The sequence below is a fragment of the Homarus americanus genome, unplaced genomic scaffold (genome assembly GCF_018991925.1).
Source record: "Homarus americanus isolate GMGI-L3 unplaced genomic scaffold, GMGI_Hamer_2.0 scaffold11151, whole genome shotgun sequence".
NCBI classification, from domain to species: Eukaryota; Metazoa; Arthropoda; class Malacostraca; order Decapoda; family Nephropidae; genus Homarus; species Homarus americanus.
In genome coordinates, this window is record NW_024737446.1 from 237,749 (window position 1) to 258,842 (window position 21,094).

Sequence of the window (21,094 nt, forward strand, 5' to 3'; positions counted from 1 at the left end):
CATGATATGACCTGTGTAGTGCCCATGTGTATCAAAGAGAATGTGAGAGAGAGAGAGAGAGAGAGAGAGAGCCAAGGCAGGACGGGACGGGAGGATCTGACCGCAGCAAGACAGTGTGATGAGTTAACTCTGGCGTCAGTTGTTATTATTATCATCTTAGTTACCTTCAGGCCCGCCTTGCGCTGGACCGCCGCAATCTATGAGTAAAAGGTTTGTTACTTACTCCTGTGCTGGCTAGACCAACAGGTGGGAACAAGTGGGAGGCGCAGTGAGGAGCTACAGGTGAGGAGGGAACAGGTGGGTGTGTAAAGGAGGCGCAGTGAGGAGCTACAGGTGGTGAGGAGGGAACAGTGTGGAGCTGTGTAACAGGTGGGTGTGTAAAGGAGGCGCAGTGAGGAGCTACAGGTGGGGGAGGGAACAGGTGGGTGTGTAAAGGAGGCGCAGTGAGGAGCTACAGGTGAGGGAGGGAACCAGCAACATTAATATAGACAAAATGAATATATACACAACGACCACTGATATAGAATAAGATGCGGTGGACATACACAGGACAGAAGAATAACAGTCATGGTATTTTTCTACACATTAAGACACATTATATCTTCTTGGTACACATAACATTATCAAGTTATATACCCAGCATAACACTATTACAGCACATACTTTTAACAGGTGAACTATTTTACCTAAACACAACATTACAAATAGGCTAAATTAATACAATAAGTCTATAATACACAATGTACATGTTTGTGCTGTATGAAACTCTCTTCTATAAGGAATTGGTTCTCACTTATACTGAAAAAAACTACAGCATTTCTTCAATTATTTGTAATGTTAATTCCTAGTTCGTGTCTCTGTATTGAGTGTATGGAACTTACTCAGAATGTTCATTTACATCCGTTTTCTGTGTTATACATAGATCTATTACCTTCATTAATCCTTCACTATGTATATGAAGGATCTAATTTATACATACTGTGATACATAGGTCAGTGAAGCTCTCTACCCGAGCTGGTGTTATTCTGGTCACGTCTCATTCATCAAGATCTATAACACTGACTTTGTACTGAAATGTAAATATTCCCCTTTGTCTGACAGGCTAGAGTTAGGTTTGGTTAGGTTAGGTTGGGTACTTTAAGACCTTCCCGCCTGACACCATAAGACCTTCCCGCCTGACACCATAAGACCTTCCCGCCTGACACCATAAGACCTTCCCGCCTGACACCATAAGACCTTCCCGCCTGACACCATAAGACCTTCCCGCCTGACACCATAAGCCCTTCCCGCCTGACACCATAAGACCTTCCTACCTGACACCATAAGACCTTTCCGCCTGACACCAGCCATCACAGCCATCACTATATTAACAATGGCGGCTCATTAAACTCTTTTACCTGTTTCAATACTTCAGATTTTTTGTTATAAATTCTCACATTACCAACTGAAGTATTAACATAATTAATCTCCCATTATTAAGATTGCAAATAATCACACGAGTAAATAATCTTAAATATCACCATTATCCAAGAGCAGACGACAGCGAAGAAAATATCACCACAGAAGTCTTGTTATTTTTCCCACCATTTCCAATACCACTCATACCAACATACCGTTGACGCTGTAAACATACTGCCATTAAATCATTAACCTTGTGATTTAAAATAATTTATAAATTATGATGAAATAGTAATATATTCTATCGCTATAACTCATTGTACATAACCTAACCTAACCTGTACCATCATCAACACCATCACCTAAAACAGTGACCAGAATAACCACATCACTCATCGCTATTCCTAAGCAATAACCATAATAATACTAATACCAATAATAATACTAATAATAATAACTATTATAGTAATAGTAATAATAATAATAATAATAATAATAATAATAATAATATTATTAATAATAATAATAATAATAATAATAATAATAATAATAATAACTCTGGGTATCATATGTGTTTGTGAATTAATATATAATGGAGTGTCTCATTATTGTCTTCATTAACATAGACTGAAAAAAATCTATTGCTTCTTGTTAAACTTAAACTACATCATCAACAACTACGCTGTCTGATACAGTAGTCTGCCATTTAAATACAGTACCAGGAAATTCTGTCTGTATGGCTGATGTATTTTGAGTATAGTAAAGTACAAGTGATCGCGGGCACGTTCGTGCCCAGTGAAAGTTTGAACGTTCGTGCTTGGCTAGCGTACAGCGAACGAGAGTGAGCCAAGTCCGTAGACGTGCATGGTTAATTAGGGTGCGCCAAGTCCGTAGACTTTCATCGTCTTCCATCGTAAATAAAATTGTTAATTAATGCCTTCCTAAAGAAATCTTCGACATGGGACCAGGTTTGTTCCACTCTACGATTTTTTTGCGATTTTTCCACCAACTAGTCCTATAGTATGTTAGATTGTAGACGCAAAATCATTATATCTTAATTTATCACTAATAGGGAATATTTGACCTATCCCAATAGCTACCGTCTGAGAAATGAAAAAACAACTAAACGGAACCTAACCTAATATAACCTAACCTGACCTGACCTAACAGAGGGAAAATTTGACCTATCCCATCTACCGTCTGAGAAATGAAAGAACAACCTAACCGAACCTAACCCAACCAAACTTCATTGACTCCCACACCACCTTCGAGTACCCTGTCAGTATAAACATCACCTCTGTGGCATTGTCAGCTCTCGAGGCCCTGAAGTTAGAGTTGCCCTTGAGCTCTGCAATAGTTCTCTGTGTACCGTCCAGCATCTCTTTATAGGTGTCTCTCTCTCGTCTGTACTTCGTCATGTGCTGGGTCAGGGTTGAGACTTCCTCTGTCATAGCCTTCAGCTTAGAGTCATACTTCATCTTAATCTTGGTCAGTTCAGTCTTGTATATCTTCTCCGTTGATGTGAGTCTGGAAGTATGAAGTATAGTAAACCTCTATTTAACGGACTATATGGAGAGAGGAAAAGTCCGTTATATTGAGGGTTTGTTAGATGTGAAACCTCTATTTAACGGACTATTTAGAGGAGAAAAGTCTGTTTTATTGAGGGTCTGTTAGATGTGAACCCTATATGGAGGTTTTTCACTGTGAATCGTTTCATGTTTGTACTGACGTAGATAAACAGTAAATTGAACCATAATGACAAAATAAACAATAATAACAAGACAACAAATAATGATGCCAAGACAATAATGAACATCAAAACATTTCTAGGAGAGTAAATCTACGTAACTATATAAAACTATACTGAATGGTTATAACCAGCAGTACTCACTATACAGTAGTACTGTATAGTGACTACTGCTCCATCTTGGTGTATAATATCTTAACAAAATAGTATAGCCTATATTCAGTCCAAAGAAAACTGTTCTTTAAGCTTTCAGGCCTAACTCAAATGTTTTCGTGTTGAGTGTTTCAAAAAATTACTAATGCCAATTTCTCGAGTTAATATAACGCTAATGTGAGACAATTTATGATAGAATGGTGATTGTTATGCTGATGGTGTTTGATAGTAAATTTACTTTGCTCTCAGCTCTCTGATGGTGTTGTCGTAGGAGGAGGTGTCGTTCGCGAGGGATGACGTCCTCTTCTCGTTCAGCTGTTGTAACTTCTCCAGATCTTCCACCTTACGCCGGAGATCTTCACTCTGTTGACCAAATACCTCACACTTATTATCTCGAGTCTCTCATTAGGGCACTAGAACTGACAAACCAACCCCCCCCCCCTCCCCTGTACACGACTCAATGTATATACAGTATGACCTAACCTAACTTAACCTAACCTAACCTAATCTTATCCCAGCCTTGTAGTACGTGTAATAAGAACATTCAAGGACTAACCTCTCGTCTGTAGTAAGACACCTGGTCCTTGAGACTGTCTTCGTCCCTCTTGAGTTGGTCGATCTGTTGGTTCTTGTCCTCAATGATGTCCTTAAGTCGCTTCTTCTCCGAGTATGACGCGGGATCGCTTGACGCTTTGTTGAGGCGATTTTCCAGTTCCCGAAGTTGATCCTGTGGTAATAAGTCCATGTTATTAGGATTTGCACGAGGCGGTGAAAGGTCTCCTTAAATCTTAAACCGCCATTAGTCGTATTCCGGGATTATTGGTTACTGATTGGTCAGCCTTCTCATGCGTGACACTTTAAGTAGAATATCAAAATAACAATTAATATTTTGGGGGGTTGCCTGAAAAGTTTCTGTAAAAAGACTAATGTTGTCAGTTAAGATTAGAGTGTTTTGTTTTACGCTTCCTTCGATATATTTCCAAGAAGAACTGTCATTTAACTTTTACATTAATCAATGGAATCCAATTTATATTTACATGCCTTAGTAACATTTAATTTTATCCATAGAGACCTTCCAGGTGTGCCCCTCACCGCGTTACACGATGGGACTCAGCACCAGGATATCCACCTTTTGCCTGTACACTCACCAACAAAAGTCCTGTCGCTTCACCAGACTCTTCCTGAGCCCAGAGAGTCAGAGACCAGTGAAACCGAAACAGGTCTCTGAATCTTTGGGTTTAAGATGATTCTACTCCTCCACTTACCTGCATATCGAGTTTCTCCTTAATCCAGGTGTCTTGTCTCAAGTTGTAGGTGTCCCTCAAGGTCCTGAGCTCCGTCTCGATGGTGCTGTGTTCCTTCTTGAGGCTGTTATAGTCTTGTTGGATGCCTTCATTGTTCATGGTGAACTGCGGAGTAAAAGTCTGATATAATCTATACAAGGCCTTAGATATACAACAAAGGGAACGTCAGCAAAGAAAATCAGCAAGGGGATGTCAGCAAGGGAAGGGAACGTCAGCTTAAACGGACGTTCCCTTAAGCATCTAACTTCCATATTACTTCTAGACAACTATTATGAGTGTAGTTATTGTGTGGAAATGACAGCTTGAGGCTATAAATTGTGTGTATAAAAATTGAAATATAGTCTTTATGTAGAGGAAGTAAATAAAGACCTAAAACTACAAAAATATTCTTCCAAATATCTGAGTCTAGAGTGCGTTAGATAATCCGAAGTAAGGCCTCGTCCTATGCACTGTTTCACCTTAAAGAAAATTAAAAGGATTTCTTGTATACATATTTCAACATTTACTTTAGATTAGTCATGTATGAAACTATTATTCTTGTATTAGGAAGGAGCCATGTGTTATACTTCATTAGAGACACAGGTTAGGTTAGGTTAGGTTAGGTTAGGTTAGGTTATGAAAGGCATATTTCTCGCTATCGTACCTGAGCTTTCTGAACAACAAAGTCTTCCTCCAGTAGATCATATTTGGTCTGTAACTCTTGTCTCTTCTTCGACTCCTGTCCCTTCACCTTCTCTAAATCTGAAATAGAAACCAAACCTCTGATAGGACGAGTGACTCAAATAACTATTGTCTTGATCCGCAGCTCCTCGTTAAACTAAGGCAGCTCTCCCATGTGTCGCCTCTCCTCCTGAACCATGAACCCCGAGATTCAGACTCGTGAACCCGAAGCAGTAGACACTGATGCATTATTCTATCCATAAATGTTTCGGGTTCACGAGTCTGATTCTCCGGGGTTCATGGTTGAGGAGGAGCGGCAACATGAATTTTATAGGGGCCCGTACATATATAAATATTTGTATCAATAAATTACTATATATCTTTGAGAGTAAAACTATCCTTACGTCAATCTTCAGAAAGAGTTATTTAAAAGGTTAATATGTAATATAATAAAAAAATTCTCATTTTTCTTTAGTTAAGCGCCAGGTTCCCAAAGCTCTACCAGACCTAACCTTTGTACTCTTTGTGAAGAGACTCCAACTCTTCCTTCACTTTCTTAAGCTCGGCATCAGCCTTAGCGTTATTCTTGAGGATTCCTGCCTCCTTCTCTAGTCGCTCCCGCCGCTTCTGCTCCGCCTGAGGGATAACACGACATCGTCAAATATCGCTCACAGTAACAAAAGAACAAACCAAACATATTTTGAAAGCAATCCTAAACCTCTTTACTGAAACCTTCTATTTTGAGGTACAGGGCTTATCATAGTAAGCTTTTAGAACGTGCAGAAGGGTACAGGGAATGTTGGGCACTATAACACAAACCTTGAGTTCACTTTCCAGAGTATTCATGCGGATGGTGAGGTCTTCGTTCTCCTTCCTGACAGCCTCCATATCCCGCTTTTGTTTGCTGCCAGACGTATCCTTCGCCTTTTCCATCTGCAGGAGAAAAATTACAGGAAGGTAATAACTTTAATATAACAACACACACACACACACACACACACACACACACACACACACACACACACACACAAAATCAGGTGTAAATAACATCGATGATTCATTCCCTTGACCCAGTTTCACCACAGGAGCGAACATTTTTTCCGTGATTGTAACATCAATCAATCAGAGAACCGTCCTTATATCTGAGGGTTGGCGACCACAGTCCTCCACTCTAAACGTTCCTGTGCTGTTGTTAACAATCCTCTAAGGTTTTGTATCTCTCTGGGGGCTACAGTTTATAATTTCATTCATCCATCCCAGTCTCTGCTTTCCCCTGGCCCTCCTACCCTCAACTTTGACCATTAATATTTCTGTTATTATTCTGTAACACAAAGTTTATAGGGTCCACAAAACAAGAGGACTGAGTTGTGGTGAGGGACAAGATGGTGGTCTACCTTAGTGATGGTGTCTTTAAGTTCTTCTACTTCTGACGCCAGTTCCTCCTTCTCCGTCTTGAGAGTGTTCAGTACCTCGTTGTCCTTCCTCTTGCCCAGCAGCACCTCGTCTCCTCGTCTCTTCTCGTCTTCCAGCTTCATTTCCTACAATTAACGAAGAATGATATGAAACTCTGCAGTGAAGTAAACGTAAACCTATATGAGAACTTTACAATGTTTCTCGGGCAAGTTTTTACAAGATTCACCTACTATTTTCACTTGTTGATATAGATATTGTATAGAAATAGAGAATAGAACATAAACACACGTAGTAGTTATTAGAGAAAGGTAGGACAGATTTTCTCATGCACATATTGTACTGAATTTCCATAATATTTACCTTTTTTTTTATTTGTAATTGAGTACCGAAAGTTTTGTTTATCTTATCACAACAATTTTGTTTCTTACTTCCATTATGATATCAGCGTAACCTAACCTAACCTAACCTAACCTAACCTAACCAGTCACCAACGCCATCAAGACAGACAAGCAACAAGAAATTCACACTTTTACATGAATAATAAACCTCCTCATAAAGAGCCAAGATATTGTTCATTTTCTATACATTTCATATAAACTTTTACATGTCTTTCACAGTTATAAAGTTCCTCCTTATGTCTTAGTTTATCTATAGTCAGTGATTTACCCAAACCTTCTTTAGCTTACAGAAGACCACTCAAGACTCTGTATAACGTGATTAAACACATGCTACCAGTCAGTCAGTCAGACCCCGCCATGGCCCCAGCTCCTCACCATACTATCACGAGCTTTCTTTGTAGTTCGTAGTTCACGCTCGGCTTTCTCTCTCAGTTTCTTGTTCTCAATAAGTTCCTGTTTGAGGCTGTCTCGTTCCTTAAACCAAGACGCTGTCAACTCCTTCTGCCGATCTTCAGCAACAGTCAAGTTATTCTTCTCCTCATCCAGCTGTTACGTTCCCACAGACATTAAGGAACGTTTCGTTGGGTGACATACAGCCCCATGTTTACGTCCAAGGAGCGTCCAGTAACACCAAGTAGCAGTCCAGATGGATGGATGGAGGAGAGAGAGAGAGAGAGAGAGCCATGCAGAGTTAAGAAACAGGAATATTTAGAAAAGGAATAAGAATGGAATATATTTGTTAAATCAACAGAATATTTATTACTATCCTTAATAAATATATTCAGTTGTGTATAAGACTTAAGGAATAATCTGAAGAGAGTTATACATAGACCAACATACAGTACACAGATGAGAAGATAAACATGAGTATACACACATATGTATACTTCACTTGTATTATTACGAAATCCACAAGTAAGCAATTCATTATACTCCATCATGCAAAAAAGTTAAAAGTTCTTCAGGATTACATAAACAAGAATTTTACTACGTTTTCAATTACTTTTTTTTAATTACATGAAAAATGAAAAATAAATAAAAGATTGTGTATTAAAGAAAGAAAATAAGTAATAATGTAAAGAAGTCAAATTACATCACTGTATTGTCCTTGTTCCGGGTACAGTGTAACCTCCATATAACGGACTTTTCTCCTGTCATAGTCCGTGAGATGGGGAGTTCACATTTAACGGACCCTCGATATAACGGACTCATATCTATATAGTTGGTTAGATGGAGGTTTCACATCTAAAGTTCCCTCGATATAACGTACTTTCCTCTCCATAGTCCGTTAAACAGAGGTATGTACAGTAAATAGCAGTAACTCACCTTCTATGTCAGCTTCTGTTGTCATGCGTTTATCTGCTTTTGTTTTACTCATGAAAGTAAAACTAATATTTGTTTCGAAGTTTTTGTTTGTATGTGTCATAAGTTATTTTGTTTGTCGTTATTTTGTTTGCTCGTGTCATGTTATTTTCTTGTTCGTGTCATAAATTACTTTGTTTGTATGTGTCATAAGTTATTTTGTTTGTTCGTGTCATAAATTATTTCACGATTGTTTTTATATTAAAAGCTATTATTGCACTTCACCAACTAAGGTCTTTAAGCTGTTATATTAGATCATGTAGTCGTGGGTGATAAAGAGTGACTCACTAACCTTGGACTCCAACTTGTCAACAGCATATTTGTTCTTCTTCTCTGTTCTCTCCGCCAGCTTGAGGTTCTCTTCTGTCTCCTTCAGTTTCTTCTCCAGGATGGTGGCGGTCTGCTGTGCCGTCGACAGCTGGGGAGGTAAACACTAATATTGGTCTAGTGTTGTGGTTAAGCCGTTTAGTTTTAGCTACAGCGCTACATAATGTTTGTTGTAGGGATTTATTTGTATTATTTAAAGGTTAATTTCTACAGCTGTGGGACTCTTGTATTCCTATATGTAATTTAGCTAAATTATGTATTATAATTAATTGTTGTTATATTAATTACACTTAACTTCACTGTTCGACTTATATTCTCATTTGAATTTATTGTTTTTAATGTCATCTGAATATATTTAATTTGATAGTTTGCCTTTTTCATATTAATACAAACTTGTGTTACTTTTATCTGGAAAATAATGTTTATTTTTCAACACTCATTTGGAAAGTATAAAAGTATGACGTGTACAGTACTGTATGTCAGGTCGTGTTTACCTCTTTCTGAAGTTTGTGTTTCTCAGTTTGTGCTGAGCGAAGTTCCTCAAACCCAACCTGAGATCCTTCCCCCATCTTGGCCTTCAGTTCCTCGCTTCTCTCCTTCTCTTGGCTCAGCTCCTTCTTCAGGGAGGTTATCCGCTCCTCGTACCGTCGGAGGTCGTCCTCGCGGCCTCCAGACCATCCTGTGGACCAGTAGGATGATGGGCTATTATTATCATTATTATTATTATTAGTAGTAGTAGTAGTAGTAGTAGTAGTAGTAGTAGTAGTAGTTGATCCGGACCAACTTACAGTAATTTATGTCACTCTTGCACTGTACTGTTGGTCTAAATCATACAAGATCAGGCAGGTCATTTTTATTTTTTCCAGTATTGTGGTATTTCAACTTTTCATTACACACACACACACACACACACACACACACACACACACACACACACACACACACACACACACACACACACACACACACACACACACACACACACACACACACACACACACACACACAGACACACACACACACACACAGTCTGTCAGTCTGTATACTCATCATCCAATAAGTCTCGTGTGTATGTCTGTTGGTCTTCACAGGTTAGGTTAAGGCAGGTCAGGTCAGGTCAGGTTAGGTTAGATTAGAACAGGTCATGTCAGGTTACGTTAGATTAGAACAGATCATGTCAGGTTTAGATTAGAACAGATCATGTCATAGATTAGAACAGGTCAGGTTAGGTTAGGTTAGATTAGAACAGGTCAGGTCAGGTTGGGTTAGATTAGAACAGGTCATGTCAGGTTAAGTTAGATTAGAACAGGTCATGTCAGGTCACGTTAGGTTAGATTAGAACAAGTCATGTCAGGTTAGGTTAGATTAGAACAGGTCATGTCAGGTCACGTTAGGTTAGACTTGGTTAGGTTAGGTTAGGTCTACTGAAGACTCACGTTTATTGGCTAAAGGTTTATCCAGCTTCTCACGTTCTTCCTTCAGTTGTCGAGAAAGTTCTTCAGTTCGCTCCTTCTCACGCCCCAACTTGTCCTCCAAGTCACGTATGTTTGTCAGGTCCTCTGAGCTCGGCCGACCCTTCTTTTTCTTCTCCGCCTCCTTCAGCGACACGTGTAGGCTTGCTGTAGGTTCAGGCGGTGGGGGCAGGGAGAGGGGGGAGAGGAGGGAGGGTAGGAGGGAGGGAGGAGAGACAGGTAACAAGGGTAGGTAATAGCGATACATCACAGGAACAGGATGGTTAAGTTATACGAGATTTGTTTTGGGATAAAACAAATAATGTCACGACAAGATTAACAGACAAGTTAGGTTATGTTATGTTAGGTTACAGGAAGTATTCAGTGGTTGAGGATGAGATATTTTAATTAGTAACAGTGAATATAGAGTAAGTTTTATTAATACATGGGAGACGAGGATTGACCATAGGATCAACATGAGACACGAGAGTAAAAGTGAGAGAAAAAATAAACAACAATAATAACAGGACAAAGAAGAGGACAGTAAACACGAGGCAGAGGATTGAGGCGTGGCAGAGAGAGGAACAGAAACTCCATCAAAACAATGTTGATTCATCAGGAATATATACAAATTATTTTCCGAAAGATCATTTATTGAAGAATATCTTGTGAACAGTCAAACCTGAATGAATGGTTAAATATATAAATGATAAATGAATAGAAATTAAATAAATAACAATTCTTCATGACAATATTGACATTAAATATCAATGTATTAATACAATTCTCAATAAAATATAAGTTTGTTTGTTTCTATTATCACAATAACATTATCCACACTTGTTGATGTGTTAGGTTAGGTTAGATTAGGTTAGGTTAGGTCCCACAGGTAAGGTCACTGCTCCTGTGGTAATAAAAACATTCAAGTGATCACGACTAGCATCTGTAAGGCAGTTTGTGTATATTTACATTATGTGATCGTCGAGTGTTTTGGCCAAGTTAAAGATGAAAAATGTTAGATAACTTAACCTAGTATGTTAACTCGAGGGTCCTTGTGATGGTCTCTGTCCAGCTCTCAACACCTGTAGTCCTCTCTCATTACTGTGAAGGCTGACCAAGTTACCTGTATACAGTATTATGGTCCTACCTGTCTTAATTAATGTATTATGTAACTTATTGCCTCTTTATTTCTCTTTTATTTATGTAATGCACCTAAGTATATATGTGTGTCTTGAATATTCGTCTGTCTGTCTCTCTTATATTTATGCTCAGATATATATTATGTTGGTGTAGGATAACGTGAGTGTAGTTTTATTTATGTATTCTGCCTAAGTATATATGCGTCTTGGATACTTGTCTAACTGTCTGTCTGTCTTTAACCATAATGCTTGGTTATATAGGTTGACGTCAGTGGTCGTTGTGTTGACAGAAGGACGACGGAACAGATCAACATTAGTGGGACCATCAGCTGGATCACCACCAGGGCGCTGACACAGTACAGTACTTGGCGTTATCACCAACACCAGAACCGTCACCTCTCTCTGGGCTGACCACGGGGGTTAGTTATACACACCCTTTGTGGCCTCTAGTCTGGAATCCTTTTTGCACAACCGCTCACAGGAAGGGTATGGGAAAAACTAGCCGCTGTACTTCTCTGGGACAACTGTACTGCACTATACTGTACATTATAAACTCTGGTTCATATTGTTAAACTTTAATCGTCAAGGGACTAGTCCAATCCACGTGGCCAGAATTTCCCTCAAATAGAGATTTTTTTCTCACTTTGGTATTATTAGTAAACAGAAATATATATAAAGGTGCACTCGTTAACAAAGGTCCTGTTACCTCACCTGTGTCTTCATGAGGGAAGGAGGAGGGTGAAGGTAGGGAAGGAGGAGGGAAGGGAAGGAGGAGGGAAGGGAAGGAGGAGGGAGGAAGGAGGGTGAGTGTACGTTGAAGGTGATGTTGTGGACGATGGTAAACTTTAACAATATGAACCTAAAAAGATCAAGAAACTTAAGTTCAATACCCTTACAGTATGATAATATTGACGTGATGTTACAAGGAATCAAACCATGGGACAAAACACAAACTATTAGAGGGGAACTTTCTCTACTTTCTCTACTATTTCTATCTCTACTTTCTCTATTATATCTACTTTCTCTACCTTCTGTACTTCCCTCTTTTCTCTACTTTCTCTACTATGTGTTAGAGGCCAAAACAAAAGTTGATCACAGCAGCTTCTCACGTTTATTATTAGGAGTCCAATTATCCAAACACTCTTAACAGACACAGACAGTCAAGATGTACCAATTATACTCGTGTTACCAGAGTCATCACCAGTTAGTTTAATACTGGTGGTAATTTGGGGGTGGAGGGGGTGCTGGTGGGGTGAGGGGGAGCTGAGACCTAGTAGGGGGACGCTGGTGGGGTGAGGGGGAGCTGAGACCTAGTAGGGGGACGCTGGTGGGGTGAGGGGGACGCTGGCTGAGACCTAGTAGGGGGACGCTGGTGGCTAGGTGAGGGGAGCTGAGACTAGGGGACGGTGGGTGAGGGGGAGCTGAGACCTAGTAGGGGGACGCTGGGGGGTGATGGGGGCTGGACCTGGTGGGGTGAGGGGAGCTGAGACCTAGTAGGGGGGTGAGGGGGTAGAGGAGCTGAGACCTAGTAGGGGGACGCTGGGGTGATGGGGGCTGGAGACTCAGTAGGGGGGACGCTGGTGGGGTGAGGGGGAGCTGAGACCTAGTAGGGGGACGCTGGGGGGTGATGGGGAGCTGAGACCTAGTAGGGGACGCTGGGAGGGGGGGAGCTGAGACCAGTAGGGAGTGAGGGGAGCTGAGACTCCAGTAGGGGGCGCTGGTGGGGTGAGGGGAGCTGAGACCTAGTAGGGGACGCTGGGGGTGATGTGGGGGGAGCTGAGACCTTAGGGGGACGCTGGTGGGGTGAGGGGAGCTGAGACCTAGGGGACTGTGGGTGAGGAGAGCTGAGACCTAGTAGGGGACGCTGGTGGGCGCTGAGACCTAGTAGGGGACGGGGGTGAGGGGAGGCTGAGACCTAGTAGGGGACGCTGGTGGGGTGAGGGAGAGCTGAGATCAGTAGGGACGCTGGTGGGGTGAGGGGGAGCTGAGACCTAGTAGGGGGACGCTGGTGGGGTGAGGGGGAGCTGAGACCTAGTAGGGGGACGCTGGTGGGGTGAGGGGGACGCTGGGGGGTGATGGGGGACCTATGGGGGAACGCTGAGGGGTGATGGAGGAAGATTAGATCCAGTACAAAGGCCAATGTTGATACAGGACAACCAAATTTTCCAGCCGATCAGAGACTGTTCTTGAGTCTTCACTGTTGTTTCGTGTTTATACAATATCTGACACACTTATACACTTAATCGTCTACAGTTCTGATGGGAGAGTTTCTTGATTGGGGGGAGAAGAGGGACGTAATACCGCTTCATGCTGTGTGTCTGTGTGCGACCAACTTTTGAGGACCCGAGCACAGTGATCAAACAACAGCATCTACACATTGATCTTGGACTTCAACACAGTATATACGTCTCTACCAAAGCTTCATCAGGAGGTAACTATATAGTCTTCCATCACAACACTTACCGCAAACTTTATTTAAATCATTTATCATTTTTATAAGGACAGATTTAGGGGTGAAATCTAGCGGCTGTTTAAACTTCCATTCATCTGAGGTGATAATGTCATTCATCTTGGCTTCTGTCTCTTTATGGCTCTTAAGCTTCTCCTGTAAAGCATTTATCTCTTCTTCAAGCTCGCGTACTGTTTGCTTCAGCTGCCTCGCCTCACTGCCCTTATAATCCAGTTTGTTTTTAAGGCCGGAGTTCTCCACCACGAGGGCCTCTCTCTCAGTGAACAGCATGTGACACATCTCCCCATCTAGAGCTTTGTTAGCATCTCTTTTACCACAACTCATCTCGTCTAAGACTTGTTTCTCTGTTTCCATGAATTTTAGTTTGACATTAAGCTTGGCTGTTGATGAATAAGACACCTTCGTTAGAGGATGAATGAATACTGTGTGGGTAAGTGAAGGTGGGGGGCATTTAGCTAGTGCTCATGCAAGGTTAAGTTAGCTTAGGTTAGGTTAAGTGTAATAATAAGACTCAATAGACTAACCTAACCTAACTTAACCGAGCACTCCATTAGTGGGATAAACTCAGGCTTATAGTAGAAGTATTAATAATAATAATAATAATAATGCTAACACTATTATTATTATTACTCAACCTGAATTATTATCAAGTTCATTCTGTAGGAATCATAACCGCAGGTGTAATTATAAAGTAAAAATCAATAAAACTGTAACATAATGAAAAATGCACAATGTAAAATAAAGATGAAATAATCATTTAGTCAGAACTGAAAATACGGGATGTATCCCGGCCATGCTAAGGGACCCCAGCACCAGTCCTCCTCGGGTGGGGGTAACATCAGTGCCACTTACCACATTCTGTCTCTAGTTCATTCACCCATTTTATCAAGGTCGCCTTTGGTGTAAAGTCTTTTGGTATCTTAGGAGTTCTGTCTTTATAAGCGGAGGATTTCTTCATGTCTTCGCTGTCCTTGAAGATCTTGTCATATTTTCCTTGTAAATCGTTGAGTTTCTTTTTCAAGTCACTAATCTCATCGCCTTTTTCCGTCACTGCACTCTGTAGATGATCTTTTTCCTGTTTTAACTGTAACATTTCTGAGCTACTGGACGCTGTGTTCTTACCCTCAGCCTCGCTTCCTGACGCAGCCACGGCAGCGTTCACCTGCGCCGTCTTGAGCTTCTCGTTGGCATCCTTCAACTTCTTCTCTAAGCGACGCACCTTATCCTCCATCACCTGTAGGTATATCAACCAATCACATAACTTATTAAGCATACTCTTCACCCACCCACCCACCTACCCACACATCCACCCACACACCCACCCACCCACACCCACACACACACCCACCCACCTGTCTCTCAATGTAGCTGCTCTCAGTACCAGACAGAGGGAGGCGCTTCACTACCCTCAGCTGCAGTTTCTTGTTTTCATCACACAGTCGCTCGTTCTCACCCTCCACGGTCTGTATCTTCGACCTTAGTATCTCCGTCTCCTTCTCCAGCTTCTTTAGGTCTAACCCCATATCAACCTTTCAGTGGTGTCAGGAAAAGATAGAATTGTGGTCATCAAGTCTTCAGAAAATATTAAACAACAATACATTTTTTCAGGGGAAGAATAAATACTCATAAATTTAACTTAAAATATATGAGATTCGTCAACCAAGTATGAAAAACTAAATGATTATGAAATTTATATTAAAACTTTAATATTTTAATAAGGATAAATACTCACAAATTTAGCTGAAAAGACGTTAGAATCGTACTCCCCAAAACTCTGTGTTATTACAGTACAGTAGACACAGCCTCATACAAGACCTACAGAACAAGGCATCGCCCAGACACCTTTGTAAATTAGTCTACGTCTATACCTTGTTGGTCTTGGTGTCTGTAGGGGAGAGCATCCCCTTGATCTCCTTCTGTAGTCGCTCGTTCTCAGACTCCAGACCCTCGATCTTCCTCCTCAGTACAGATGATTCTTGTTCATTTAACTCAAGCTGGAGCTGCGGGTCACAACTATATGTTATACTCAAGCAACATGAGATAATAAATTCATAAATAACAACTTGTGAGAGCTTTAATCATGTAACCTAACCTAACCTAACCAAACCAAGCCATATAAACATGGATTCATAACGACTCCTAACCCAGCCTCTAAACTAACCTAACACACTCTAGAAAATACACGCACCTCTCCATCTATCTGCATAGAGAGAGAGAGAGAGAGAGAGAGAGAGAGAGAGAGAGAGAGAGAGAGAGAGAGAGACTCTAGTTTATCAACCTTTAGTTCAGTAGGATCCAGGTCCTCGGTGATGCCTTCGTCAGGTTCCTTGGCTGGAGGCTTCTCGGTGGAGCCTTGACGACTCAGTGATCCTCGCTCCACTGAACTAGATCTCTCCAGAGACCCTGAACGCTCTATAGATCTCTGCCTGTTCGCCTTGGCCTTGTTACTCATCTTCTTGAGTTGGAGGGCCAGTGTCTCGTTCTCCTCCTCGACTCGAGATATTTTCTTCCGTAAGTTTTTAGTCTGACGGAGAGAAGAAAATATTATAGACAGAATTATGAACTAAATAACGAATTACAGATAACATTATTACACGTCTCTGACTGTGTGTGGTGAATCACTAACTATTGGTAAACAGAAACGTCTATGTCTTGGCTCACACCACACAAGACAACAACGACTAACAGGACCTTTGTGTTTTCTCGTTAATCTGAATTTGTTCCTTTTAATCTTTCCTATCAACTCCTCACCCGTCTTGTGATACCGCTTAACGTCCCCCCCGTCTCCTCCTCACCTCCTCCTCAACCTCACCTCCACTTCAACCTCACCTCCCCCTCCTCCTCCTCACCTCCCCCTCCTCCTCCTCCTCTCCTCATTCTCTTCCCTTCACCTCATTCTACCCTCCTTCTCCTCTCCTCCTCCTTCTCACCTCCTCCTCCTCACCCTCCACCTCCTCCTCTCCCCCATTCTCTTCCTTCACCTCATTCTTACCTCCTTCTCCTCTCCTCCTCCTTCTCCTCCTCACCCCTCCTCTCCTCCTCCCTCTCCTCATTCTCTTCCTTCACCTCATTCTTACCTCCTTCTCCTCCTCTCCTCCCTCTCCTCCTCCTCCTCACCTCCCTCCTCCTCCTCACCCCTCCTTCTCCTTCTACCTCCACTCCTCTCTCTCCTCCTCCTTCTCCTCCTCACCCTCCTTCCCTTTCTTACCTCCACCTCCACCTCCTCCTCCTCCTCCTCACCCCATTCTCTTCCTCCACCTCCTTCTCCTCTCCTCCTCCTTCTCCTCCTCACCCTCCTTCCCCTTCTTACCTCCACCTCCTGCTCACCTCCTCCTCGGCGAATTTAAGTTGATCCTTGAGGTCCTGCTCCCTCTCGCCAGCGTCCTGTAGGTCCCTCATCAGCTGGTCGGTGTTGTCTTGGCTGCCCTGACGACCCATCATCTGTGACCGCTGCCGCCAACACCAAACACATTAATATCTGTGTCTCTCTCCTTCCTCTCTTTCCCTCTCTCCTACATCAAGCAACCCTCCTCCTCTCTCTCTCCCTCTCTCTTTTCCATATCATGATTACCCTAAAAACAGTGGTAGACGATGTTTTAATCAGGGTAATCATTTATGGACACCCTGTATTATTTTAGGGAGAAATATATCATCTAGTTTAATGGGCCTTTATTCCAGGCTATAATATTTCATTCTAATTTATATAGACTTTATTGAATACATAAAATAAGGTTGTATATCTTAATGGCCGTAAAGTAACTGCCTCATTAATAGTTCTCTCGGTTCTAATTAATACTGTATCTCCTCAGTCGTCTTATGGAAGGACAATATAAAAAAAACACCATTGATAAATTAGTGTTATGAGAGGTTTTCCTAATGGTTCTCAGTTTGTCATTCAAGATTGATATTATTCGTCAAGTAATGATCTATATGATCTTCAGAGTATCGCTGACATTTGTTAAGGGACTGTCAGCTTAAGGGAACTCAGCTTAATTAAAGGAACGTCAGCTTATTTAAGGGAACGTCATCTTAAGGGGACGTCAGCCTAAGGGAACGTCAGCTTAAGAGAACATCAGCTTAAGGGAACGTCAGTTTAACCTGACGTTCCTTTAAACTTACGTTCCCTTCCCTTGCTGACATTCCCTAGCTGATTTTCCTTGCTAACGTTTCCTTAATATTCTCGGGGTCGTTAAGTAATATACTGTCCACATATCTCCATAACTTACACTGTATTTACCACCCGGTCTGACTGGCTTGTCGAGGACTTTCTCACTCAGTTTCTTCTTGTCTTGTTCAGCAGACTCGAGCTGTGACTTCATCTTCTCCATCTCGTCGTGCATCTTCATGGAGACCTGTGTGTGTGTTAGAGTACAGACGTGATGCATCAACTAAACTATTGCTGTATCTTCACAAAGGGTTAAATCATCGTTCATAAAGAGTTACGTCATCGTCCTCAATGGGTTAAGTTATCGTCCTCAAAGGGTTAAGTCATCGTCCTCAAAGGGTTAAGTCATCGTCCTCAAAGGGTTAATTTATCGTTTCCAAGGGGTTAAGTCATCGTCCTCAAGGGGTTAAGTCATCGTCCTCAAGGGGTTAAGTCATCGTCCTCAAAGGGTTAAGCACAGGGAGTGACTAGTCGCTCTCATAACAGTGACCAAGCATGACGTCACTCACATCCTTGGCCAGGTTGACCTCCTTCTCCAACATCTTGATCTTCTCTGCTCTCTCTACGTCACCCTCACCCACCTGTAGCTCTTTCAGTTTGTCCTCTATCTCGCCCTTATCTCGCTCCAGCTGTGACGTAAGAGTCTTTATTAGCATACAACGTCTGTGTTATAAATAAGAGGTTGTTAGAAAGTTATAATATCTATATTTATACATTACAGTTGAGGTTTGTTTGAGGTTATTAATATGGCCAATGGTGACTTAACTAACACGTATATAATTCCAGGAACAGGTCTTAAATATCTATATCGTCGATAATTGTACTCAATTTTATGCAGGAATTATAATTTTTTTTGTAGTGAAGATGGTATATTTTGGTAATGTTCTAGTAATTACTTCTAAACCCAAGATATTTTTATAATTAATGAAATAAAATATCAAATTTATATACACACACAACACAACACACATATACCAGACAAAATCATTAATAAATACTAATGCCTTTTCTTCATAATACAATAAAAGTGATGAGGTAACACTCAAGAGCCTCGGCAGGAAGGTCGCCTTACGTGATCAGATCGTCTCTCAGCTTTCTTTAGTTTAAACTGAAGGACGCGACAGTTCTTGGCCGTTTGTTCCAACTCCCGCTTCAGGTCTCGGTACTCGTCAGCTTGTTCCTCCCTGAAGTTGTCTTGCATCTCCTCGATCTCGTCCTCCAGAGCTCGGATCTCTTTCTTGTAATCCTCATTCTCGTCCATGAGTTCTTCACACAGTTGTTCCGCCGCTTGTAGCTTGGATCTGAGGTCCTGTGGTAGAGAAGGAGGAGAGGAATCGTTGTCACTCATAATAACATACCGGGGGACTGAAGGTAAACTATATAGTCAAGTACACATGTGACCCAGGTTCAGTTTGTCTACAGGTAGGGGGCAGGGACCACGACTAGGGTAGGGGGCAGGGACCACGACGGTACTCGTCAGCTTGTTCCTCCCTGAAGTTGTCTTGCATCTCCTCGATCTCGTCCTCCAGAGCTCGGATCTCTTTCTTGTAATCCTCATTCTCGTCCATGAGTTCTTCACACAGTTGTTCCGCCGCTTGTAGCTTGGATCTGAGGTCCTGTGGTAGAGAAGGAGGAGAGGAATGTTGTCACCAAGGCACAATATACCGGGGACTGAATAAACTATATATAGGCCAAGGCACATGACCCAGGTTCAGTTTGTCTACAGGCAGGGGGCAGGGACCATTGACCAGGTAGGGGGCAGGGACCACCACTAGGTAGGGGGCAGGGACCACTACCAGGTAGGGGCAGGACCACACTAGGTAGGGACCATGACTGGGGTGTAGGGCAGGACCACTACTAGGGCAGGGGGCAGGACCACGTGACTAGGTAGGCAGGGACCACGACCAGGGCAGGGGCAGGGACCACGACTCAGGTAGGGGGACCACTACTAGGTAGGGGGCAGGACCACGACTAGGCAGGGGGCAGGACCACTACTAGGTAGGGGCAGGACCACCACTAGGAGGGGGCAGGACCACGATCAGGTAGGGGGCAGACCATGACCAGGTAGGGGCAGGGACCACGACTAGGGTAGGGGGCAGGGACCACGACTAGGGTAGGGGGCAGGGACCACGACTAGGGTAGGGGGCAGGGACCACTACTAGGGACAAGGGCCATGACGCACCTCCATGGTCTTCTCGACGTCCTTGGGCAGCGGTCTCTTGTCAATCTCCTTCTTGAGATCCTTAATTTCCTTGTTCTTGGTTTTCATGTCATCGTTTAGATCATCAAACTGCAATGTTGTTATATAGTTTGGTTATATAGTGTGTGTGTGTGTGTGTGTGTGTGTATCCCTTGCATTACAGTGTTTTACTACAACTTAACATCAATCAAACTTAATATTTCAAATCTTGTTGCCAAAAAATCAATGTAGTAAGTACAATTAACGTCTTGGTTATAAATTAAAATTCATTAACAATTATCCCTATTTAGCATATAAAAGCTTTCACATATAACACACTCACATACTGTATAACACACTCACATATAACACACTCACATATAACACACATATACAATATAAATGTTTGTTGTGTCCGTATCTAACCGACTGCCATAAAGAGCACAGCGGCCACTTACTGTGAACACTTTACTCTGGGCTCACTTACTACCTGATACACCTAAACAAGTGTCACCAGGGTCTGAATGGCCCACCTTAAAGACGATTATTTTTTGTTTTTGTATTTTTACGTTAATATTTCAGTTACTAATGTTCCTTATTACTTACCTTGTGTTCCGTGTTGATAATAGTTCAGTTACTGTTACGTACCTTCTGTTGCATCTTGGTCAACTCGGCTTGCTTCCTCACGTCACCAAACTTGGGTTTCTTGGTCAACAATTCCTTATTCTCTCTCTCTAACGTCTCAGTTCTCTCTGCCATCTCTTCAACTTGTTTAATCTTCTCCTTGAGCTCCTTCTGCAGCCGATCAACTTCAGACTGGAGATCAATCTCAACTCTCTTTGGTTCTTTCTTCGGTTTAGAGAGTTGGATGACGTAGGTGGCGTCGGCCGAGTCATCCTCGCTCTTCACCTCCTGCAAGTGTTGACAC

The 21,094-nt window shown here is 42.0% G+C and overlaps 1 protein-coding gene across 1 annotated transcript in view; it reads right to left on the reverse strand.

Moving 5' to 3' along the window:
• LOC121873435 (early endosome antigen 1-like) overlaps positions 1–21,094 on the reverse strand; it is a 68,397-nt gene that overhangs the window by 18,522 nt on the left and 28,781 nt on the right. Inside the window, exons 8-32 of the mRNA XM_042377014.1 lie at positions 20,815–21,078; positions 20,170–20,277; positions 19,450–19,603; positions 19,060–19,352; positions 18,497–18,616; positions 18,049–18,174; positions 17,150–17,272; positions 16,101–16,346; positions 15,691–15,822; positions 15,175–15,351; positions 14,675–15,056; positions 13,816–14,202; positions 10,199–10,381; positions 9,257–9,441; positions 8,728–8,853; positions 7,449–7,619; positions 6,657–6,800; positions 6,082–6,195; positions 5,775–5,898; positions 5,246–5,343; positions 4,564–4,707; positions 3,855–4,025; positions 3,537–3,661; positions 2,694–2,925; positions 165–197 (exon numbers count right to left, since the gene is read on the reverse strand). Of these exons, the coding sequence (XP_042232948.1) occupies positions 165–197; positions 2,694–2,925; positions 3,537–3,661; positions 3,855–4,025; positions 4,564–4,707; positions 5,246–5,343; positions 5,775–5,898; positions 6,082–6,195; positions 6,657–6,800; positions 7,449–7,619; positions 8,728–8,853; positions 9,257–9,441; positions 10,199–10,381; positions 13,816–14,202; positions 14,675–15,056; positions 15,175–15,351; positions 15,691–15,822; positions 16,101–16,346; positions 17,150–17,272; positions 18,049–18,174; positions 18,497–18,616; positions 19,060–19,352; positions 19,450–19,603; positions 20,170–20,277; positions 20,815–21,078 (4,362 nt within the window). The remainder of the gene's footprint in view (positions 1–164; positions 198–2,693; positions 2,926–3,536; positions 3,662–3,854; positions 4,026–4,563; positions 4,708–5,245; positions 5,344–5,774; positions 5,899–6,081; positions 6,196–6,656; positions 6,801–7,448; positions 7,620–8,727; positions 8,854–9,256; positions 9,442–10,198; positions 10,382–13,815; positions 14,203–14,674; positions 15,057–15,174; positions 15,352–15,690; positions 15,823–16,100; positions 16,347–17,149; positions 17,273–18,048; positions 18,175–18,496; positions 18,617–19,059; positions 19,353–19,449; positions 19,604–20,169; positions 20,278–20,814; positions 21,079–21,094) is intronic.